Genomic DNA, 25,987 nt, shown 5'->3' with positions numbered 1-25,987 from the left:
TCTGCAATCGTTCCATCTTAAAAGCCTGCAACTGGATCCTGTGCTAGGCGATCGCAGGGAAATAAAAGGGTTACTTGAACCGCGCTGCTTAAAGGTCACTGCTTCTGCAAGGGCAGCACCCGTTACAGAACGAAGCGGCGCCACCGAGAAGTTCTACGTGGAGCACAACGTGTTAAAAAAAAAAATGTTATTAAYGGGAAAGTCATGATATATAAAGCTACAATCTCCTACGGGTTTTGATGTGAGCAGACAGAATTCAGATCTTCTTTCTGCTTCTGCAACTCTGCTTCTAACGTTCCTAAGCAGGACAAGGGGCCACACAAAACCAACATGTTCAAGTCTCTGCAGAAGACGCATCGATGTCCGCGCCTGAATGACTACAGGAGACGACTTCATGAGGAACAGACCTTCTGGGGTRCTCTTCCTACGCAACCTTTGATAACGACGTTAGCACCGAATTAGCCATCTAGGCACCAAACGCAGTATTTACAAAATACTGTGCCGCATCCCGCTGACATCTAACCCTCGACCGCATTTATGGGAATAAAATGTTGATTACGTTTTAAGAGAACCTGATGTTATCAGGTGAAGGACCACCGCACCAACATAAAACAAATAATCCGTTTTCCACATCTCACAGTCTATCTAATCTCCAGCAGAGCTCTYTCCCAATTATTTTTGCCTTGGTGTTTAGCATCCATCTTGCATTTCTTCCGATGCGGTTGCATGCTTTTGCGTGCAAATGCAAGGGAGCAAGCGCTCCCAACCCCTCCGCGCGATCCCGGGTTGCTGCCCCCCAAGTGACGCCACAGCTCTTCCGCCCTCGGAGTTTACGCCTGAAGACGGAGTAGCCAAATCCACGCTTGTGATTACATCGCTACCATCACCCATCATACGCCCCAATAACCATGCTACCGTTCGTGCACAGCACTATGTAAGGCCAGTTTTAATGGGAAAAACCAAAGCCTGTATATGCCAGAAGAGAAACCATGAAATAAGTAATTCTGGTTGCCCGCCAAGTTTAGTTTACTGCAGTTTTTCATTCCTTTTCTAATTAGTGACATTATTGAATTCTTTTCTTAGGCCTTTGGTTATCACAGAGTTTGAAGTTACCCTAGCATTACTCATTGAATCAGACTAAAGGCAGGTGAAATTGCAGGAGGCTTCAAGCAGCAGATTCGTTTTTAACAAGCTATATATATTATAAAAACAGAAATACTTCTTTGAAAAGAACAGTGGCAGAAAGACTTCACCATATTGTCTTTTTCTATTTCTGTACACAGAAAATACACGTTTTAAAAAGCTCAAAACCCAGTGGCTATACCTGGATCAGAACTTCACGTGACTCGGGTTGCAACTTTTAATGTCCCATGGATGAACCCCAGTTTGCTTGATACTRTCTTTCAAAACTTTTTGGCCGTGAGGCCAACTGGTCACAAGCCGCACATGGCTAGTTACAGCGAGAGGATGGACGCAGATCAGCAGTCACTTGTAAGCACCTATGAAAACTGAGCCCAGGGAACGAAGAGGGCTTGCTCTAGGTACCACTGAACGCCCTTTCAATTCTGCCTGAGATCTCATGTAGGATTCAAACGATGCACAGGCCCCAAACAGTGCTGGGGGTCACAACCCCCTGCAAAATGAGCCCTATCCTAAAACACAGTTCAATTAGGGGTATCTTCTTCTTCTTCTGATTTTTCAAGGTGTCCCCTGACCAACCAGGGACATCACACAGGTTCTTTTCATGCAAATATCAAAGCTTGAGCATACTCTTCACATTTCTTTGGCAGTGAATATATGCTATTTCCCCGTATCTTCTACCTCCCAAGAAGAATACCTCAGATAAATGCCAGGACTCAGAATGATTTACAGGCTCACTTACCCACTTCCCTCTCAAATGCYTCTGAAATCTGAGATGACTTGATGCACTCTGTGAAACCAAGCAGGTCATGTTATGTCACGTGAAGAGAGGAAACSAGTTCAAGCATTCGGTTGCCTTGAGAGAAGACAGGGCCCCACTTTTGCAATCCGAGCCCAYGGCTTACTCAAGCAACCGGATTCACATTGCATGAAAAGGGGCAATCGCTCGCACAGTTCCCACCTCAACCCCTTAAAGATTAAACTCAGCTCCTTGAGTCAGAGAGCCAGCGGGACGCGGAGCRGGACACAGGGCTGGGTTTGCGCAAGACAAAGCCCAACGTGGCCYGCTTCTCTCCTTGCAAAATACGTCATTTCTTTGACCAAGCTTTCCTCAAATGATGTCTCTCCAGCCTTTGAATTGTTGATCTAAGGCACTGGARAGGTGCCTTCGCTGAAGACAGAGAGCAGAGCAGATACGGTGGTGCCAGGGACATCGCCGTTATCTGTTAGCAGCTCCACTGCAGAGAAGTGCACCTTGTTGGAAGGCACAAAACGGGAAAGAAAACCCAATTCKCACTCACATTTGAGAGGTATCGGAAATAATCTGCATTCAGTCCGCATTAGCACAGGGATAGTGGCTGGCCTTTCGCTTTGGGTCTGCTTGACAGCTAAGCAGATACACCTAGCTGAGACTGGAACTCAACATGCTGGTGGGGTCTAACACTTTAAGATTTACTTCATGATTCAGGCTAAGATGCATAAAGAGATTTTTGGTGTCTATCTCCAGCCAGACACAGTTGGGGCTGGGACTGAGATGCCTTCATGGATCTGGCCTTTGTGATGAGGGCCACCGGGAAAGCTGGGGGCCAGACAGGCATGAAGACACAGGGCCCYTGGTCACCGTCACCATCTTGGGTTTCAGGAGCACCACTGCTCCTCTCTGCGCACACCACCTTTCTCTGGGCAACTCCTCCATGCCAGGAGTTGCAAGGAGAGAAATAACCAAAAGAAGAAACAAGGAAACCAAGTAGCTTTTGTTTAATAGCTGCTAGCTAACACTAATCTCCCTGTCCCCAAAGACCTGTTTGCTTCCTGCCGTGGCTCTCTTTTTAAGACTACTTAGGTCATGGTGTTTAGTTACTCACATGAAGCTGTACTAAAAGAAGAAATAACAAGAGAGCTGTATTACTGCATGTACTAGATCACAACTCAAATCACACAATACATAAACTGGTGCTATAAAAAATATAACTAAAAATATGTCTCTTTTAAGATTCTCCGTTGATTGTTGATGYCAGTTGTGAAGACAGTAAAATGCATAGCTTCAAAATGTTTGTATGCAATCTTTYAATCAAAATACAGTGTTAATCTGTAGAAAAACAGGACTCAACATATTTATCTTAGAGGACAGCAGGTGCAATCAATGTAAGCTTTGCCATTCCCTTCAGTGTAACAACTGGCTGTTCAGCTTCCAGCTACCATCAGAGGAAACAGAGCAGCTATGGGRTAGAGCTCAAAGCCTGGCTGGTTTTTCCATGCTAACGTTTTACTACACTGGTCAGCATTTAAGGAGCACTTAGGGACCCTGTTCGGGGATTGCGGCTCAGTGGTAATGGGCATTGCACTCATGCAGAACAAAATGACCTCCCAGCTCTTGCATGCTGTTAAACTATGCCAAGAGAAAACACACACATCCCAGGCACTGCTGGTGCCTGTCACGTAGGAGGAGAAGGCAAAATCCTGCTAAGACTCACTGACGTGTCTAATTTTGGGGGGTGGCAGGTTCACCCCTACCAAGCCCTTTGCACAAGGCAGAGGGGAGCCTGGGCTCCCTGCTGTGTGGCCCGAATATTGCTCCTTCCCGAGGGTACCCAGCAACATGAGGAGACACGTGAGCAGAGCAACGTCTCGTCTCCAGTGCTCCTTTCTGTGCGCCCCGCTGTCAACTGGCACAAGTGTCTCCAAAATCACTGCTTGCTCCAAGAAAAAACAGAGAGTAAGTTCTAAAACCTTTACTGTAACAGGCTACAGCTAAGGAACACACGCTGCAATCACGACAGGATCCGGGCACTAAATTATAAAGTCGTTGGGGCAAGACTGCTCTCTCGTTCCTCAGGTGCACACCACCTCGTATACAACAAAGTCAGAATATTTAATGGAATCCATCACACATCACCGCCACCTCCAAACACTGAGTAATCTTGGGTAAGACTCTTTAAAAAGCAYATCGTTGCAAAAAATAAATTGCATTCTTTCTATTTGCCTTCTATTTACTGAGCAGTATATACATGCTTTCGGCTCTCTGCAATCAGGGATGCAAGATATGTACTTTTAAACAGAGTGAAAGCTGCCTGCAGATTTGTGTGACTTTCGSGAATGGGGCTCTACAAAAACCCAACCAGGTATCACAAGAGAAAATTGCAGGTAATAGGAACCTCTGGCAATCATAGAAGTTATCAGTCAGAATAATGCCAGTAGCAGCAGTGTGTCTCTGGACAGCACGAACTAACAAGCACGGTCACCACTGGTAATTCACACTGTTGGGGTGTACAAAAATGAGAAATGCGCTGGTACTCCAGTATTCCAAAGAAATCCTTCATACTGCTGCCCTTCTCATTTCCATTGCGATTTCCAAGAAAGCTTATCATAGACAGTTGCAGAATATTGAGCACACTCACCCTGAAGGAGGGGAAATACTCCCAGCTGGCTTGTTCCCTCCAAAATACTTTCAGTGTCTGAGTAGTAACAGGGGCTTAGGAGAATTTAAGGACTGGTTGGACAACGAGAGCTACGAAGAGCACTACACTCTCCAACATCATTCTGGAAAATCCAGCATTTTTTGCCAGGAATTCCTGCAGAGCCACAGCAGTTTAAGTCACCACGGAGGTTGCACTCTTCTYCCCCGGGTGCCCTTTCCTCCTATACCATATTGCACTTGAGCAACCAGGCTTTGGGAACAGACCAGGTTGAAGAAAGTCCTCTTTGGCCAACTTAGGCCAAACCAACTCCCTGAAGCAGTCTGGCACYATTCGAGTGCCAGGAGAGAGGGGGGCAAGCAGAGAGGTGGGAAGGAGAGCAGCAATCCTGGGGCAGATCAGCTTGGACTGCCACCGAGCCACGTCCTGCAGTACCAACATCCACCTACCAGCTTGACTCTGAATGGTGCTATCATCTCAGCTGACTTTTCTGAGGCCTCTGGAAATCAAGCTGCTAAGCTCCTCTTAATGATGGAGAACAGGCTGTGTTTAAAATCAGAGTCGGAGTCCTTCATACCACAGAATAGCTATAATTTTCCCTATATTCCATTAGCTATTTTGTTGTGAACTTCACAAAAGCCAAAGAATAAATACTACAGCCTGGCAACACCCTTATAAATTCACTCCTAGCAAGGTGATAAGGACTCTAGTTCTGACCTATCAAAGYGCTTTGGGAAAATGCTTAACTTAAGCACACGAGTACTAACACTACTGTCAGCACTTTGCTGGATCATAGCCACAGGGCTCACTGTTTTGCAGCAGAATCCTCATTATTGAGTACATTTATCAAGTTAGCTTCCAGCACACACATAACAGCTCCTCTCCTATCATTAGTGGCTTAATATCTTATTTGCATTTAAGCAAAAAGTTCCTTTTAAAGATCATGGGCCATTAAAAGCAAAATGAAACCATGGCTGCTGAACAAAATGCATAGAAAGCACACGCTCCTGTTCCCTACGGTCTTAAATCGGTCCCACCATCTTAAATCCTCCATCAACTCCTTTCTTCAAACAAGACCTGCTGCATCCTTCTCCTGGCTACTATTAAATTCTAAACCCGGTAAATTCACCAAAGGCATGGACCATTTTTAAACTGCGTGGGAAATTTCCTTGTCTGCCAAGGCTGCCACTCTGCATGATACACCAATCAATCTTGCTGATGAACTCTAATATTAAAGCCAAATTACTATACACTCCAGTAGGAACAGAGGCAGCCAAATAAACTCCTTACATTTCCACTGGAAGAACAGCAACCGAAGAGTTGCAGTAGGTTGGGGAAAGAATGGAGAAAATCCTTCACTGGCATGGTAGGTAGTTTTGGACTCCCTGTGGTTCACATTGCCTCCTGTCACCACTCTCCTCCCACATCTCATTCAGAAATGTGAGAAAAGTACAAATCTRTACAACTCCTCAGCACCTGCGATGGACCCTAGGTTGGCCTCAACTTTGCAGAACCACGGCACAGACCTTTTCTGTAAGCAAGTTCTGCAAAGACCAAAAGACTCGAAATAAATTTTTATTGGTTTTGGCACCTTCAGCTTCTTGCAGCCTCTTTGGAAAGGATGAAAAATAGCTGCAACGTAAACCTGGCAGTTCCCAGAAGAGCTGGCTGCAACACATCGTGCCCTGTTTTGAATGCTGGATGTCAAGAAAAATGTGCTCTATTTTGAGGGGATCTAAGGAGGAATCAGAGAACAAGCAGAGGTCTAGAAACCGTGAGCTATGAGGAGAGACTGAAGGATCTAGAGTTGATGAGTCCATAGGAAGTAAGACTGAAAGGGAATGTGAGAGTCTCCAAATACATACAAGGCTGCTGCCTCTGAAGCAAGGGAGACTTCCAATTAAATCTAGGAAAAGCTTCATCAGGACAAAAACCAGGAAGCATCAGGAAAAAATCGCCCACTGAACCTGAAGCACCTCTGTCTCTGGAGGTTTTAAAGCAGTTTACATGAACATATCCTGAGATCCTTCCAGGCACATGGCTCTACAAAGGCAAATGCACATCAGAAGGGGAATGATAAAAATGAGTTGGCTCCTTCAAAGGCAGGAATCTGGGCGATCCCTTCTGTGGCATTTACCAGGCTGCAAGTTTGTGCTAGGAAGAATGAGGAAAAGCCTGGATCGCTGAAAGCAGCCACCCATATGAAAGGACGGCCCTAAGATGGAAACATCAAACCAGGGGAAATAATACTCTGCTTTCCGGCTCTGCCACAGACTTGTAGCATGACCATGGACAAGTCACTTCATCTTTCACTGCCATTATCTGTGCAAGAAAGACGATGATAATTCCTCTATCTATCTGTACTTGAGGGGCAGGAACCAACCCTTCGTCAGCTGCCAGCATAGTCTTCGCTTTGGCCTGCAGGCACTGCTGTAAGGCAAATACAGAACAGAAGGAATACCTGCAAGTGTTACTCTGGGCTGCCAGCTTCCCCTATTTACATGACAGGCAACTCAGTGCCACTRTGCTGAGCTCAAATGTGGAACAGACACCCTACGTGGGTAAAAAGTGGTAAAATACTGGAGAAATCTGTGATAAAGGCTTAATTTTCATAATTTAGTAACTCTCCCCAACTTCGGTCTCCAGCGGAAGCACTCATCACCTGCTTAAAGAGGAGCACGTTGTAAAATTATTTGGCTGAGGCACAACTACAGAGATCCCCATTGAGCATCTGCGGTTGGGATTCCCATGCAGAAGCTAAACAGTCCCAATGGAGATTTCAGAAGTGCTAAAGTGTAGCTGCACATCTAAGACACAAAGGAGCAGGGCTTTAGCTCCCCTCCAGCATCAGCAGAACTRTGCTCAGTAACCAGGTTTCCATCGCTGACACGCTGCTTAGTCCAGTCTGTGTTAGTTGGTGGTTGAACTTGTGTCTTCCCACCGCAGGATTTTTCATTGCTTTTTTCGATAGGGTTGATTACAAATTAAACCACATGTCTGTGTGCAGGATAGCAGAGGGCAAATTTTATGTCTGCTTGGTTTGAGTTTCAGATATTATCACTCTCTAAAGCGTCAGAGAAAAAACACACCACAAACTCACGTTTTAGACCCACCCGTCGAGATACGGCAAAGAGGCTTKTAAGAGCCCAGCAACTTACTGCTTCCAAGTAAGCATTCGTGAAGCTGCACTCCCCCAAACACCTTCTGGGGTTTTGCTGACCTCTTCTGCTCCAGCATTCCCAAGACCTCATCAGGGAAAGACAGAGGCAAGATGAGACTCACTGTAGCCAGATTCCTCTGCTTTCTCTTGACTGCTCTGAAATGGCTGCAGGAATAGGGCTAATATGTTTTTTGCAAGGCTGTACCCTTTCTGCTGATCACTTGGCTCCTCTCGGCTTTGTAACTGCTAGGAGAGAGAAGAGTTTTCAGCACCACAGGTCCCAGGGGGGTTCTTCCCTTGGAGGAGTTTCTTGGCCTTCTTCCCTGTATTAGATCACAGGATGCCCTGAGCAACTGCCCTACTCCTTCCAACCCTAACAAGCTCTTATCTTACTTCACCCTCATTTAATATGTGGACAAGACCATTAAAAAGTTAAATGAGGAAATTAAGGAAAAAAAGTGTATCCAGCAGGGTCCAGGGAACTCCTTGTCTCCACACATGCAATATATAAAATGGTTCTCCATATGTAATCATYCTGCAAGTTTGTGACTCTCCCTTGACCGATCTTCACACTATGATTGCTCTCCTCAGTCAGCATCTAGTTGAAATTACTCCTGGAAGATGGCTGGAATTAGTTTAAGTGAGGCTGGTGGCAGGATGAGGTGCAAAAATAGCTGCTCACAGGCATTCGCACACCATGGTCACRGGTCTCTGGTGACATTAGCTCCCACTTAAGTCTTGGGTAGAAGTAATTTGCAGGACTACTGAGGGCTACCCGTGCAGCCACAGGCAGGAGTTCACTAGATTATTGTTCAGATGAGGACTTTGCTATTGCCATCCAGGGGGCTGTCATCTCAAGACCAGACTTGTAGCAGAGTTTGTCTGCATGGGGCTGCTGTTCAAACTACTTAGACTGAAGAGCTAGAAATCAAACTAAGATCTCAAAGGTGGAGAGCCTTACTGGRAGTGCACAGCTCTTGGCATCTCTGATGACTTTTGGTAGCTAACTGGATCCCCTCGCTTTGCACCGCTGCCAGGGGTTCACAGAGGATCTGTGATGAGAAGATGTAGCTAGCRGCAAAATGTTCTCTGAGAGGGTGTCTCAGGTCTCTGTGGGTCAAATATAAATGGAACGTTCTGATCTTTACTTTGGGAAAAATCACAGGAAAACCCACCTACCTTCAGTGTGCTCARGATTCAACTTGGTGCCAAAGTTTTGAAGAAACACAGGTGCAGATGGTTCTGGAAATAGCAGTTTGGGGGTAGGAGGGAATAATTAATTAAAATAATCCTCTGTTCAATGGGCTTTGTTATGTTTGCCACTGGCTCCTCTTAAAAGCATGCAATACAAAAATAGGGATGAACATCCAGTTACTTTTATTCTAACTGTAATAAGTATTAGCAATGTCAGATTAATCACACCTATCTTGCACTTCCAGGCCTGACCAATTTCCCCCGAACTGCASTGGTTTCAGTGCTATTCTGTTCCATGGGACACTGCGTATTAGGGTGGCTTTTCTCCTTAAACGTGCCCTGCGTAAATGTGAGATGGTAACAGCAGATGGCATTAAAAACGTGAATGATGAAWGCTATGCACCAGGCAGGATGATTAAATAACTAAATGTAGACCCTGGGATATATTCACTCCTCCTCATCGTGACATGAGCATTGATCATCCCTAACCCATGGCAGAACCAAAACAGAGATTTCCTTCTCGCAAACCAATCCGCTTCTACTCGGCCTTTGCTTATTCCCCTGTTATATAAGGGGGAAACCCATTAACCGTCTCCAACSATTCTTAATTCAGCAGCATTGTAAAGCAGATGTGAACAAGGCAGGTAGCTGGTGCCGTTTTTCCAAGGTTGTCTTCTACAGAGGTGGGAAGGGTGAAGTGGTCACCTTGTCAAGGCTACCGCAGCGAGCGCAGGAGTAACAAAGATTTGGCTTTCTCTCAGGATTCAAAGTACTCAAACATTGCTAAACTGTCCAAAAAATGAGAATTATCCTTAGAGAGCTCTAGACCCCACCTACACACAATTACAGTTAGGCTGGCACAAAAAGGGCGCAACAWCTCAAATAACTTAGTTAAAACTTGGCACAGATGCACTGAACTCAATCAGGACATGTTTTACGCTCATTTAACTTGGATCAGCAAATTTACAGGCAGCAGGTAAACTAAGAGACACAGTTTTCAAACAGGATCTCTACATTTCAAGGCTAGAAGAGATATTTCAGCCCTCCCACAAAATAAGACTGAGTTTTCGTCTTCCCTGGGATCAGCAACAGCTCATCCCCAGGGACAGATTACCAAACTTCACCTTGCGGTGACGTGCTGGAATACTGCCCATCYGGTCTTGTGTTACTCATTACAAAAATACTTTTACACACACTAGACRTGTCTGCTTGTGCAAAGGAACGGTGCAATAGGAAAAAAAGAGGTAAATTTGGGGCTAAAGAACATTTTAAGGGATATTAAAGACAAACAAAAATAGCATCAAAAAAGATTTAACTAAACAGCTACTCCCTGAGAACTGCAACCTGAAAAACAAAATAAAAAATTAAACTGTTTTAAATATAAATGTGTGCGTATTCACACTTTGGTGAGTCACCATCCAAAATCAAGTAGAGCTCAAGTAAGGATGTGTGCTTTAAATGTGTCTTTTTAAGGTGAATATCTCTTGAAGACTGTCACCAAATACCAAATTTTCAACCAACATTTACCAGTCTATAAAAATTATAAACGCCTTGCGATTTTAAAAAGCCTGCAAATCCTGAGCAATTGTATCCGATCACCAGGAAGCGTTCACAAACATTTTAATATTATCTAACACTACAGCGCCCAGGATTCAGCTCCACAGATTACATTCCCATGGGTCTTTTTTTTTTTTTACCAGCAATGAATGTATCTGAGAAATGTGGAAACACGTTTTTCTCTGTTATCATCCATTCAAAATGTTACAAGGTCAAGAAGAAATCCCACCCAGTCACACAGCTGCCACACAACTGCTTGCAAAGACATATATTACTGCATTTGGGACACAATCACTTTATTTACTGTACTCCAACCCGAATTACTCAAGCCATTAATGACGGTCAAACTCCTTGTGTACTGCTCTGATAAGAACTTTATATTGCTTACCTCTTTCCTCTGTTAAATGAACGGCATTTGGACCAAACGGGCACATCTTACCTTGTATCTTAAGAACAATACTGCTACCATCCTTGCATGGTTTCCAGTGGCTGCTTAAGGTTGTATTTACTGCATAAACGTGGACTGTAAAGTCCCACTGGCATCACTTGGTTGCTGCTTTCATTTTAAAACTGCTGGAACTGGCTGCTGTCCTCTTCCATTTCTTTTGAGGGTATGGCCTTCAAAGCCTGGATGCAATGTTTGAAATGGCCATTAAATGCCATATCCTCTCTTGACCATGAATCTTATCTTACCCAGCACTGCATTATAATCTTAGTGATCTAATTCTTCAGCTCATCTTTCTACTGACAAGACCGAGGATGGTCACTGTGACATACTCCGGGAAGCCGAAGACATCTCAGTGACTGCCTGAATAACACACCTGAGGCTCTCTGCTTCATCTTTTCCTCCGTAAGGCATGACAAATCACACAGTGTGATGAGGTGCTAAATGAGCAGGCAAAAGGATTCTCAGAACACTGTGGCAAAAAGTTTTCAAGCCGTGAAGTTTGCAAAAGAGCAAAATCAAAGTGATTACACTTTGATACAGCAGGGGATCTTGCTTTCTGCATATCCAGGAGAAACCATGAAGCCTAAATGAAACAATTCCAACGACTGCCCCTAACAGAAATGCAAACAGTAGCTGCAAAGACATTCAGAGGAACAAGTGTAAATTAAACCTACCAGAGACATCAGGCCATACCTTGCTTCCCTCTGCATGACAGACTACCCATTAACTTCATCAGAAGTAGCTTCCACGCAACTACGAAAAGAATTTGATCCAGTACGGCGAGGGGAAACACACTCCAGGAACTGACTTAGCCACAGCAGTGACAGAACTATTCCCCAAGAGGCCACCAGCTCAGGTGTAGGTTAACACAGGACAGATTTTGGAAGAGACTGTACGCACGGTCTTGTAACATCCTGCAGCCTTCATCAGGAAGGACTCTGCTCTGTGCTGAGATTCATTCCACAACTCTAGGTCAATGTGCAGAGTACTAAAAAGTATGTGATAAATGTTGGGGGAGAGCGGAAGGACACACAAAAACTAAGTTAACTTCATGGCTTAATCCTAACTCTGGCAGGGCACAGTGCCACTAGACCCTGGTGACTTGTGAGCTCTTGACAACTCTGCTGCAGGATCATTGCGCAACCTCTGGCAAATCACKTCCCTTCCTCCTTCGCAACCTGCAAAACGTGTGGGATGGACATGCCCTCTCCTTGCAAAGCACTYGGAGACTCATGGTCAACGTGTTCTGCTAAAACACCTCCAACCTCCTCTCTTGTGGYAGCTTTAGGCCTGAGGCCAAAACATCTCTCTCCTGAGACCCTCCTTGTCCATCCCAAACACATTTAATTGAAAAGCCCTCAATGCTGCTTGGCTGCTAATGACGATCTTTTATTGAAAMCTCCCTTCCTTTGGCAAGCTGTTTGTGTCTGATTCCTAGCCACAGATCTCCAGTCTTGCTCCTTTTGGTAACAAAGTGCTTCTGCCTACYGCAGCAGGGATGGGGGAGGACATCCACTGCCTTTCCCCACGCTCTCCTCTCCTGCCCGGGCGATGGGAGCATTGCTCTGACAGGCTCTTAACTAGCCCCAACTAGATTCATCTCTGTACAGCGTAGAGCAAAGCTGGAGATGCCTCCTGATGGTCTCCGTGCCAGCTCCCACRATACAGATACACCTCCTGCACACAGTTAGGCCTGTTCCTTAACAGCATTAAGGTGGCTTATTATCAGTATTAATTTAATTGCCAAATGAGRGCTTTGCAATTATACTCCATCATACCTTACTTCTCACATAGCTTTTTTTTTAAATACACAAGAGCTACGGTTTGGACAGAACCAAGGAAAAGGGTGCTCTGCTTTGATCTACTTAGCTTTCCACAGGAGATCCTGGAACAACACAACGCAAGAGCAAAGATTCCCATTTCCTGAAGGGTTTCCTGCCAGGCTTTCACYGCAGCCATTTCACCACTATTAAGTATCGTCAGGGGCCCTTATTCGTCCCTGGGAGGACTGATGTTATCTGAAATAAAAGCTATCTCACTAGCTAACATCCGCTCTTCCCCAGCTAGAGTTGTAGTGTTTGTCGTGAACTGTTTGCAGCTTTAYCTTTGCTTGAATCAACAAAACCCCAAGCTACTCCCCATGCCCAATACTGCCATAATTAGACAAAATTAATCTCTTACCTGCATCAGCTGTAGAGGTTGCACTGGCAAACACTCTACAGCCACCTGGAAAGACTACAGAAAGCCAATTTTTTTCCGGAGGCAAGCATGGGAACTGGCAGCGTTGAGCGCGCTGATGACGGCAATCRTTTCACATTGTTGTTGGTGGTGGGAGCACCAAGACAAAAGTCGTGCTCYGTCTCCTGCCTGCCTTTTCTGGGCTGCTCTTTTATGACACAGTTAATGATTTGGCAAAAAGTAATACCCCCATAGCAATTGCAAACACGCTTTCCCGTACATCTTTTAAGCAGAACAGAGGAAGCCAGCGTTTGACCCCCTTCACGAGCTTTTTCAGCTTGTGGCGCAKGGAGGATAGGAGAAGGAACAAGCACCTAAAAATAAAAGCGTGCAAATGACACTATGATGTGTAGCTACCTTGTTTACCATTCTCCTTAGCCRTAGATTTAGCAGCTTGCTCCGAACACGAGCTGTACGTCTTGTCTTGACTTTTTTTTCTCCTTCCCTTCTAATTGGAACTCAGTCTGCGAAATGTAATTAAAGTGCTCATAAATACTGCCAGCTAGCACACCTTTTTCTTCCAAGTAACTACCAACATCTTCAAGAAGACCTCATCAACCCTTGAGAGAATATAGACTAATATATCTTTTCACCGCTCAGGACGGGGAAGTCAATATTCCCACCTTCCACATAATTAAAGTCACCCACGTTAATGCTTTTCCTTCTCCGCTCCCTCCCCTTCTCTGACACACCTATCACCCTGTCATCAACRCCCRGCTTTCATCTGATTTACGCAGTTTYGAAACGCTGCACAAAAYYCAGCACTTCCAGCAAGCGCYGGAGCAGTCCTAAGCRTGARGTTTCCTTTCCCTTGCCTCCTCCTGTCTTCTGCTGAAAGAAAGCGTCTTCCCTCTCCTTTAAAGGGGATTATTTCCTGCAGTCCAGAGAGTCAATTCATTCCTGCCAAAGGCCAACTAAACATCAGTGTATTTACTGAAGGGGGTAGCGATCGCTCTCCCGTTGCAGAGAAAGGCAAAGAGAGCAGGATTTTAGTTAAATGCAATTGCCCAAGCACTAGTGTTTGCTTCCCTGGCTGTTAGCAGGGACAGCATGTGTTGCACGGATCGGCTCGGGCTACAGTAAAGCTGAGTCAGCTTGAATTTATCCACTGCACTCAGTTGCACCGTTGCCGTGTATTTCCCTCCCGTATTTTGTTCTAAATTAAGCAGCACTGGACACGGTACAAGCTCAATTTGAAATAAGTCATCACTACTATCAGAGGACACAAGAATCATGTGAGGCCACTATAGATGCATAGTTGTTATCTGARCACTTAAGAGCTGTTTGACTGCTTTACGGTGATTTGTTTGCTTTGTWGAGGTGTTCTGCAGGTGCTGCAAATAGCACTTGAAGCCCTGCAAAGCTATCGGACTCCGGCAGAAGCCCCCGCRAAGCCCGAGCCAAGAGACAGCAGAGGGAGGGTGCAAGGCGCCTGGGGCAAGCCTGGGGCGGTCTGTCCTTCATGCGCGTGCAGCTCCGGCGGTGGCTGCAGGAAAGGCGGGGATSTGCATCCTGCCCAGCCAGCCCCAAGCTCCTTTACACCTCCACAWGGGGCCTGAGCAGCACCTGGTACAGAGGGACAGGCGACAAATAAAGCGAGCCAGACGTTTCTGCATGCTAATGCTGAGCTGTAGGAAAGACAACTCTGGGGACGGCGCAATTAATAATCTAGTCAGTCAAGCACCAGCTCTGCTCTCCGGTTTGAGGCAGACTGCAGAAAAGTCGGAAAGAAGTGAACGATGAGCGAGCTGCAGCCCCGAGCCACCTCATGTGCCCAGTCCCTGTCCCCGCATCGGACTTCGCCAGACGTGCAACAGAGCACGCGAGTTTTTCCACGAATTTTCATGCAGCGGCTCTCTCCCTTGAAGGCCTGTCCAAGCTGAAGCGCTTGCGGGATCAGACCAGCGTATTATGCACCTCTTAGGAAAAAAGTAACGCATCTCCCTGGCTTGCTGCATTGCAGCATTAAAAGAAAAAAAAAAGAAAAGAAAAGAAAAAAATCTTGCCTAGTGCCTGCTCACTGTCTGGTCCAACGCCACTGTAGTCTGTGGGTGTCCTGCACAGATTTGCACAGGGCCCTTTGATCTGACCTTCCATTCTTAAAACCATCAGTCCTAAAGAAGCAGGCAAATAAATGAATAATATTTTTTYCCCTTCTGGTGGTTTCTATTGTACTAATCTAGCCAGAAATCCCATTCGGCACTCACTTTGATCACGACTGCTCCTGCAGGACAGGGAGATGCAGAACGCGTTCCACCACGTGAGCAAACGAGTACATCTGAAGTACGTTTTAATTAAAGCTTTTATGCTCTGAGGTTTTTATAAAGTATTTGCATGTATATGAACTTCAGTCCAGCTGCTGTGAAAGAAATATCTGTTTTCTTAGCTTGGCTGTCTGTCCCCTCCATGCCGTCCATAACTCTCYAGGTGGAGCTCTCCAGCCCCAGCTGAGCACATGGTGGGCAATGTGTTCAGGTGAAATACCRGCTATTACATTAACTGTTTGCTAGAAATACAAGTGCTACAAGTAGCATTTCACATGGTTTTTGAGGTATGGGCAAGGGCTTGTTTGTTATTTCAAGTGTTTTGCACTAGCAACTTCACTCTGAAGTAGAAGACTTGGAAAAGCCTTTCAAGCTTTGCTGAACTACATCTCTCCCATAACAAGCAATGTAAGGGAGAAAAAACATTTCAACCTGTCCAACACTATAAAATACTAATCAGAAAGCTGCAGTTCATGCACTTTGCATAATCACCACATCTTTCCTCCCATATTTTCTCCCAACTCAGCCTGCTCCATGGGTTCAGAAGCGTTGAAAATGTAAAACTACTTTTAATGCCAAAATCAGAGAAATAACATATCAGACAAAGGAATTAACAGCTTGTATGATGAGGCTGAAGATCTGAACAGGATTTTATTAGCAGTAAAATTCAGAAACTGCATCCAAAAAAATCTATACATTGATGTCATCTGGGAAGTGAAACCATTTTAGATGCTTTACTTTTGCTCTCTGCCAAGTACTGTACTCAGCGCAATACAAGGACAACTTCTGGTCCTGAAGACTGCATTTTAAGGCATTTAAAATTAGATTAATATAAGATTACTTGGCAATACTTTAAAAATGTACCAGCAAAATGAGAAATAAAATTTTAAAACAGCATTATCACTCTCRCAAGGCAACGTCAGTGGTGCTCCGCAAAACCAGAAGCTTCTTAAGGCTCTGACCTTGGGAAGCTCTTATCACCCGCACAGCTTTTAGCATGGGAAATGAATATTGGATTTTGGCACAACCTGCTCTACGTCCCTTTGGAAATGCCGATGTTCCCTCCTTATACACCTTTAAACACACAGCCCTTGGGCCTCCCAGGCTCCGCTATTTTATGGCGGGTCTGAGGCTACCTCGCACCTGGCCCTGTGCCCCACACAGGTGGCTCCTGCAGGAAAAACGCATWATTTCATCTTCTCGTGTCCCCACATAGTGACACCAGGGTTGTCTCGCAYGCTGTAAGAATAAAGTAAAAGCGGTATTATAAACTTGGGGAACTTGGGGGTTTTATTTCAAAGAATTCCTTCAGTGCTGAAGTCTGTGTTCCTAATAGTCTAGGTATAACGGAAAGGCTCATAACCAACTATGAGAAAGTTGCAATTACCAACAGGGGAGTTATAAATAAAACTATAAAATATTCAGCTGATCCATAATTCATCTGGTAGCAGACACCCAGCCATCTGGGCTGGGGTGAACTTGTGACTCTGGAATAGGCTGGTGTGTGAAGAAGATTTCGCATTCAGGATGAACGCAGCCATCACAAAAAACCCCAAACGATAAACCCTCCGTGCATCTCTGCGAATGCATGACTCCTTTCTCTAATTCTGTACGATTGTGCTTCAAAAATAAAGCAAAAGCCACAAACACAAGCTTGGCCTGATGCAGTGACAGGGCTACCCCCAACTTCCCTCTGTTCTCCTCTGCTCAGTGCTACTTGCTTTTGCTACTTGCACACATCTGCTGAGCCCATCTTGGTTCCTATCTAGGTTAAGCTACTTCCTGAAGTCAATCACCAGCATATGCATGAGATTCCATAAATGAAATTATTTCCTCTTTCTGCCTGAACGCTGGCAACTTGATACATGGCACATCGGCAAGGCTCTCCAGCGGGCTCTCAATTTAGTCAGAGGGAAAAGGCCTGATAGTAYGAAAGCTGAAGATGGGCTTCTCCTCAACTCGCAGTCTCCGATGCCGAGCATGGGGCAATCGGCGTGGAAAACCCGGCAGCTCCAAGAGACGCAGCGAGGCGAGTGCTGAGCGCTGCGCGGGAGCCCTCCACGCGAGCTCTCACTCGGGTGTCTCTCGGCTGCGTCACTCTCCGTTTGCACACCGACGGGAGCTGGCACGTTCACAGCTGGCAGAAGGAGCCTCGCACAACSCACGTGCCACGGTGCAGAGGGGCACAGGAGGCTTGTGCAGGTTTAAATGGAGGTGACGGTCTCTGAGGGAGTACAAATTCACTTGCATTTGTCAGAATAACCCTGGCCTGGGGTATCAGTTCATCCTGACGCGCAAGATTACACTTTGCTTTTAAGGGCACCTTGCTTTGGGTTAAATGCCGAGCTTTAGACACCTGCAATCATTCACTGGAAGCTAGCATGGTATCTCTAAATAGCAGCGTTTTCCAAATAGATTCACAACTGCAGGGCTTCAACCCTCCATTTATGCTGCTAATAGCTCCACTCCGACCAACATGAATCCAAAGCTTAAACCATCAGACCGGCAGCTCCGGCTGGAAGGTAGAGCCACAGATCAAAGCCTCGCTTCCTGTCCGGCACAGCCGCATGCAACACGCTGCACTTACTGCAGGTTCGTCTTAGAAACATTTTGTTATTCRGAAAGAAAACAAGCAACACTCCTGCTCCCCAACACCAATGCCCCAAAACTCAAGCGACGCCGAAGTTACAAGAATCARCGTCCTGTAAGGTTCAGGGTCTAACCAGACTGCTCTCGGTGGCAGCCTCRGGCACACAGGTTCCTTGTGGCTGGTGATAGCTCCATTCACACACTTTAAATTGCCAGTACTGGGGTCCCACCGAGCTCGGGGGCTCTGGTATGCAGAGGGCACCAGACATGTCAACTTCTCCACCGTTAATAAACATGTCCAGATCTTCCCCTTCTCCCCCAAAAGGCTCAAAAGCATCATACAGACTCTGACGCAGGCTGGCTTAAAGTAAATACTCTCGCAGGTTTTATGCCTAGAAAGGCTGTTAATGTTTCTTCTGAGCGTGCACTTGCACACTCCTGCCATGATACAACACGCGTGCAGGCAACCCTGAATCACAGCGGTTTGCTCCCTGGGGGCCCATCACAAGGCACGAGTCTCTGACCAAGACTGCAGGGTAGCTACACAGGGCAGCTAAGAYGAAAGACCTCAAGGGAGATGCACATCTTTGTCCAGAGCAACAGCGTTACTTAATCATCCCACTTGGTGAAATCACCGAAAAAAATATCTCACGCAGCCTGGTTATAGGGTTGCTTTCTGGAAACGGTCCTGAAAGGTACATTAGGAGGCRGTTTCAAAACATGAAAGCTCAAGCAAAATCATGAACAGGAAAAGGATGGCTAACTCAATCCTATCACTGACAGTCATGAATTATTCACTGAGCTCTAGCCCATGTGCAGGAGGCACAGCTTTCAATGCATTATGAGTGCATTGCAGATGGCTTCCTACCATCTGTGAGGTGAAAGCCCCTCRGGCATGTATTTTAGAGCTATCTCACCGGGGACAACCATGCTCTGGCCAGCTCCTGGGCCCATGCAAGGTTTCCCAGCCCTCACACCCCAGAACAAGCCCCACCTTGAGCCAGGGGAGCTGAGGAGGCTGGTGGACAGGAGGGCAGGACAGTCCTCMCAAGCATGTAACGCCAGCATTACTGAGAAGAATCATGGTGACGATGGCCTGATCCTCCCAGAAGGAGAAGCTGCAACACCCTCACAAACCTGAGGGTCTGCAGGACTCAGCTGCAGCCCAGGACCACACGGTTGTCTGCATGCAGATGCYCAGAGGACTGCAAAAGGCCAGGCACTGGGAAGAGCAGGCAAGCTTCAGCCTMCGTAACCTCCTGGTCTGACTGCAGCAGCAGCTGGGGCAGTACAGCTCACCATCCGCCTCCACGCTGCCCTGCCCAGTGCTGGGAATAGCTGAATTTACACAAGTCTCTCTGAGGCTTCACCATCTTATTATCACGACCGGTTCAGTTTTCTGGTTGTCATTTTTTCAGATTCGAACATCTAAAAGACAGTTACATTACCCAGAGACAAAAGCCGTCTTAGCTTCTAGCCTCCAAGTTCCTCCTAGCTTCTCAGTAAAAATGCTGAACACAAGTTAATCTCAAAAATAAAAAAAGAAGAAAAAGAAAAAAACTCCACCAAAACCCTGATCTGGGCATTAACAGTCTTGTGCAACTGTAAAGTCACTGCACACCAGTGCATCAACCCTGCTGGTGAAGTTCTCAGATGGCCACGTGCCACGTCCTCTACCTACTTCTACAGGTGTCCCGCTCTGTCCAACAGAGCTGCTGGGCTGCCCAGACACCAAAATGGTTCCCCAAGAGACATCCCATCTTGATGGTGGAAGGTGAGGTTTTAAAAAGCAAGGAAGGTGATTCTGGGAGGCAAAGGCATCTCCTATGCTTTCTGTGCAATGTTTCTCCTGTATGTGCCACCTTTTCTCCACCAGCAGCTTTTCTGCTGACTAGCAACATCCAAAAACAAGAGATGAGGGTCTCGCCACCGTCAGAGAGAGTTCATGCACCCACAGCCTGGGCAGGGAGGACAGGCTTTGACTGGGGAAGAGGCTGCTGGACTCACCAGCTGATCTGCCACTTCCTGTGCGCAAACATTACTTGGTTTTCCTGCAGTATTTCCAAATTTGATTTCAAAACTAGACAGTTCAGAGAAAACTATATTGGTCTGAAAATACCAGACTGGTTGCTGATGCCAGTTCTTTTTATCATGACTTGAAACCAGAGTGAGAGGAAGAAGAACAAATTATTTTGGAGGGAAACGTGGTTTTGGGGGGAAGCAATCCCTTCAGGATCCCAAACCAGATGCTGCTGGTGCTGCCAAAAGCTCCCATGTACAGAAGCTGCATGGTGCGGCCGGCACCCCGCAGCTCGCGCATTCTTTGCAGGCCTGAAATGAGCAGTCTTTTTGGGGGACTGACAAAGCCGAAGCAGCAAAATAAACCCTGGCACTCTTCTGCGGTGCTGCGCTAGGGAAGAGCTGCCAGCAGTTTGGGAACGGCCAGACCTCACCCATGGCGTGTGGTTTTTTCATTTCCCACTGCCAGCAGTTCTTGCAGCGTTTCTTCTCTTGCTGCGGGTGGCCTTTAAGCAGATCTTTAAGGTCTGCTGGCCGTCATGCACTTCCACTAGGGTAACACGGAGATCCGCTATCCTTAGCAGGGGCCGCGTGCAGCACGTGAAACCCACAGGTTCACTATTTCCCATAACAGAACTTTCCAAAGAAGGGTTGYGGGTAAGAGTTGTGCAAGGGGCTAGATTCTTGGCGTGAGGCACGGAAAACCCGTTACTATGCACATAACTCCCGCTGCAACTATCGGGAGGCTGGCACATAACTCACAAGACAAGACTGTTTCCCCACAGACTGCAATGATCAGCAATATATCATCTACTCTCGCACAGCTACGTTTAGTGAGGTTTATGTGGATTTAACTCCGCGTATCAAGGGAAATTCAATGCCAGCGATGAAACACTAATGCAAACCCAGGAACGGGAAAGCAGATTTTCTCCAGAAAGAGACTTACTGGCAGCAGCCTTCTCAATGGGACAACAGCAAGCAGCGTCAGGACTGTGACACCCAGGGATCTGCATTGAACACGTCTTCAACAAGTGTTCCCCTGCCAGCCCTGGCTGCTCCTCCGGAAGATCTCCTGCCACATCCGTTACCAGCCTGCAGCGACTAAGAGTGCCTATGCTTCTTTTCCACAAGATTTATCCCAACAATTTGTCCYGCACTTCAACAACGTGGATTCATTACCAGGACAGGTACCTGATGAACCACAACGCAACCATGCTCTCACTCCGCTGGCCACCAACTCCATGCATGTGCCCCAGGCGGTAGGGACAAAACACAGCCTTGCGCCAGCTAATATTTTGCTGCTTTGCAGCAAGGACCTGCCAATCTCCATCTAGCTGTTATACTGCACACTGCACCAGATTTCCTGGCTAAGTGTTTGCTGTTAGAAGGCAGCCCTGAATCAAATGGCAGGAAGCCAACCAAATAGGTGAAGGGTGAGATCCCTGCAAAACAGAGCACACAAGGGACAAGGGAACCTCTTACAGGAAGGTGTCCAGGGCTAGAGGAGCTATGTGACCATGTTTCTCTCCTGCCACATCCCAAGCAACGGCCGACAACGCCAGCTCCCCACCCAGCCATGTTCGAGGTGCACGGCTCTGCTGTGCCCCAGCTGCCTGTCCCCAAGGCGATGGTCTCTCTTTTTCCTCTGGGCTTCCAACGAAAGGTCTGAGCCCTGGACAAGTGAAAATGGCAGTCTACATGGTTTCCCTCTGTTCAGGGCAAAACCAAGATGGGCACAGCCCTGGACAAGGGAAAAAAGAAGTCTACACGGTCTCCCTCTGTTCAGGGCAAAACCAAGATGGGCACAGCAAGCAACAACATCTCAACCCTACCTTGTTGGAGAAGCAGGGAGATTGCACCATACCTCACCCGTCTGAGACCAGCCGCTTAAGCATCACAGCGTAAGAGTGGTGAGTTTACCTATAATCATGCAAAACCATTTTCTTACTGCAATCATTCCTAACTTTAGGACATTTCAACCATTCTTCATTCAACTGTCTYGGAATCAAAATGATTTCTTAGGGATGTCCCTTTCCCAATATAAGYGGCAATGCCCCTCTTCTGTTTGAGCGGCGAGCCGTAAAGGGGTCTCCGTGAAGCACTTAGCATAAAAGAAAAAGGAAAAAGCCACAAATCCTGAAAGCATCTCCTGCTGGAAGGAAACATTCCTGCTGTTGAAGACTGTGGTAATTATGCCCTGTGAGACATGAATCCCCTCCCACACACATATTTTAAGAAGTCACAAGCCAGCCCTCCTGGCTTGGACTTCCACCCATTTTAATGGGAGGTCCACACCAGGTCCAACCAGGTCGGGCTCCCACCCCAGCCATTTCCCCAGGTTGAAGTTGCACTTACCTGCCTGATTTGTGGTTACATTTACAGACACATACTGCCGTGCTCCGGGGCTCTGGTCGGACACTCCGTTCACTGCCTCAATTTCAAAGGTATAGTTTGTATGAGCAAGCAGATCCACCATCATGACAGAGGTGTTTTTCAGGCCGGTTTGCTGGGGGAGGTACCTGACATGACTGCCACACGCCTCACACCGCCCTGAGTGTGAGYTGCACTTCTTGCATGCAATATAATAAGACACATCTTTCCTTCCACCAGTATCAGCAGGGGGAATCCATTCCAGAAAGACACTAGTCTCGTTAACATTTGAGATGGCACTCCGAGGAGCAGAGGGGGGTCCTGGTTTGTAAAGTGAGAAAAACACATGGTAAAAACAGTTTTATCATTCATCCTACTCTCTACTACTCTCTAGGTTGTTAAGAGATGTCGCATGGTTCACATGCCAAAAAGCACAGAGAGACAATCTGCAGCAGCAACAGAAGAACGGAGAAGATGGGGATTTCTTTGGAGCACTCCTACGTCACTGCAAGGTGTGGGAGGACAAGAGATACACAAGGGGGCTGGCTCAAAAATGCCCACGGAAGCATGTCCCACCCCAGGGCATTTCCTCTGATGCTCTCCTYGTTCCTCCAGCTAAGGGAAGTGCAAAGCTTTGCTCTGACCAAGTCGCTGTGGTTTCAATGGGGGCAGGATTCCCCCTCCTTGCCCCGCTGCACCTATATTACCAGTGCTAGATAGACACATGCACAACGGTATTTGCACTATTTGGGTTCCCAGTTCAGACACTGAATCTTCCCTCCGCATGCTCCCACCTCTCCCCATTAGCTATTTGCAGATGGAGAAACCTAAGGGCAGTTGTCCAAATCACACCTACACGAAACACCTGAGGTGGCCTAAAGCAGATGGTGATCTACATGGGTCCCTGGAAACACGGCCATATCTGGRTCCTCAAGTGCAGCGCTCCCGGCACCTGGCAAGCTCCGAGCGCTAGCACGCTTGGTTAGCTACGCCGCGCCTGCTTATTTTGCCAAATCTCCATGCTTGGGATGTCAGCATGGCTCTGGCAACACTATCCRCAGCTGAACAGCTGCTGCTGCTGCAGAGGCAGCAGAGCTCCTACAAACTTGGTCTGTTTTCCCATGTGCTGTTGGGAGAGGCCATGGACCGGGCAAGAAAAGCGGTACTGTGCACTCAGGCCAAGGTTTCCAAAAGTGACTCCCAGTTCAGCAGGCCACTGTGCTGTCCATCTGGAGACATCCACAAGACCACTCATTTGCAGAAGGTGCTGGTGCAAACCTTTTCAGATGCCTCATGCCACAGAGAGGCCATATTGCTAGATACATCTGCAAATGCTGGCTTCGCTCTGTGGTAGCCTCCCAGTGAAACCAGAGGGACATTGCGGGCAAGCCTCTGAACACACAGACCACAGCCATCTTTAAAAAAAAAAGTCGCACTCCATTAATGCCTTTGTGTTACAGAAAGCTTATCAGTTTGGGAGGGAAGGGGAAATACTGCCCAGATGGTATCTTGAGAAACTTACTGTTTTAATAGACTTGTCTTGGAGACGAAGGACAAGTCAGACACATTCTGAAGATGATGCAAAAGGACAGCAGGAATCTCATGCAAGAGATTTGCACATTATCTACTGATGGTACTGAATTAAGAAGAAGGAGAAATGAATTAAAGAAAGCTGGCTTGGATTTTAGCCACAGCATCACTAGAAGCCACAGAGCAAAGAGTGAGATTTTCTAGAGAATATAAGGGCGTGATGGCAACACACTCCCACTGAATTTGAACGAAGCCATCAAAACCCAGGCACAGCTCCTTGTGAAGAGCCCTAGAAATAGCTTCACCAGGTAGAAACCCATACACCTTTAACAGTGTGTCTTAGATGGTCTTATTTTAGTTTGTTGCTATAATTAAACTAGATTCACATTTTTAAAATAGGCAGATGTTGCAAAACTGAATTACCTTATGAACAAGAAACATCCCTCCCTGCTTCGCTTTCCTCCTCTCCTTTTTAAGCCTATAAAATTGGCAATGCTAGACAAACACCGCGATGGTGTCAGCTCAAGCTGCTCCGATTCAAAGAGAAACTCTCGGTCAGAGAAAAACGAACGCTCCCGAGACGTTTCTTTTGCTTTGGGGAGAAAGAGCGCAAGACCAAAGGCATGTTAGTTGAGGCAAGTGCAGCCCAGCTCTGCTACAGTTTCTGCGACATGCCCGCGGCACCCCGGCCAGGCGCGTGCATTGGTGCCCGTGCCCGTGCCCGTGCCCGCACGCAGCGCTGGAAGCCCGACGGCGCGGACACCTGCGCAACGACCTCAAATCACTCAGAAGGGAAAGCAAACCTTCACCAGGTACAAGGCTGCGCGCGAAGCAGCCCGAGGGGCTGCTCTACCCCAAGCCTGGGGACTTCCGCAAGCTGATGCTCCYGAACTGCACCGTGGGCACCCAGCGGTGTGTTCAACCTCAGTGGAAGCGCTTTGAAGCTGGTGGCCCTCCACGACCTCTAAAACCGGCATTCTCAAAGGGGCTCCAAGACTGGTCTTCAGACCTCTGCAGATATCTAACAAGACCTGTTTGAAGACTCCTCAGATTGCACTTGGGTGAAACTTTGAAAAGTCACAGTTGGTAGAATAAAACGCTGCTTTAGCTTCTGAAGCTGAGGAGCCCTAAATCTGCTCTCATTTCCAACTTCTCTTTGCCAAGGATGAAGACATGCGTTTACAGATACATATATATATATTTTTTTTTTCCCCTCAAATTTGCTACTCTGTGTACCAGGCAGGCAGGTCTGTTACGATCCACCCTTTCTGCACCATGATTTATTGATCAGAGGCTGAAGGCAAAAATATTGGTATTTTTYCTGATGGACAGAAAATCTGTTTTCTGCAGATGAGCATATTTTAAATACAACCTCAAAGATAAATTTCCCCTGAGATACACAGATATAAATATAAATATATATATACACACACAYACACATACACACACTCAGAATAAATTTAATTGTAAACTTTCTGAGAGTAGACTATTACACCAACCACTCCATAAAAACCTCAGGGTGCGCCCCACGTCATACTGTTTAGAAATACTTCCCCAGTATGCTCTGATTTGCAACAGAATTACTTGTCAGAGGTGGGAGGGAAGAAAGGCTGCAACTTTATATAATTTCATTTTAAAYTGATGTTCTGCAAGGAACTGAAGTTAAGTTTATTTATTTAAAAAGAAATAAAGCACGACTGCTTTCTGGAAGCTGCATAAAAACATTAGGAGAGTTCTCTAACGCCTGCACGGACTTAAGTATTTGTTGTTGGACAGTAATAATTATTTCAGGCTGCATCGCAGCCCTATTAATTTTAAAATTACCAAATTATTGCTTATTAAGTATGTTTAAGAAACTGGAAAAAAACTAAATAGAGACATATTTTATTTCCTTCCCCTCCATTGTGCTTAACTGAGCAACTGACAGCCCTTTAGCAGTTTATTTTCTTCAGTGCTGCTTGTGTGTGTGTGGGGGAGAGTCCTGTGGCACCCTGGGTCTGAGAAGCACTCTCTTTAAATTAGGAAAATGGGCTTTTAGAGCTGTACCAGCTGGCAAGGGGAC

General features: G+C 46.5%; 1 protein-coding gene across 9 annotated transcripts in view; it reads right to left on the bottom strand.

Annotated features, from left to right (window-relative positions):
* Positions 1–25,987, bottom strand: part of EPHA5 (EPH receptor A5) — a 151,732-nt gene that overhangs the window by 44,323 nt on the left and 81,422 nt on the right. For 7 of the 9 annotated variants that reach the window (XM_085310181.1, XM_085310217.1, XM_085310189.1 and 4 more), the window contains exon 4: positions 22,381–22,716. The exons of the other annotated variants lie outside the window; for them this stretch is intronic. In XM_085310181.1, coding sequence (XP_085166307.1) covers positions 22,381–22,716 — 336 coding nt within the window. The remainder of the gene's footprint in view (positions 1–22,380; positions 22,717–25,987) is intronic. 9 annotated transcript variants of the gene reach the window in all.

This window comes from Rhea americana, unplaced genomic scaffold (genome assembly GCF_003343005.1).
Source record: "Rhea americana isolate MKP2758 unplaced genomic scaffold, rheAme1 scaffold_107, whole genome shotgun sequence".
NCBI classification, from domain to species: domain Eukaryota; kingdom Metazoa; phylum Chordata; class Aves; order Rheiformes; family Rheidae; genus Rhea; species Rhea americana.
This window is presented reverse-complemented; position numbering and strand designations above follow the sequence as displayed.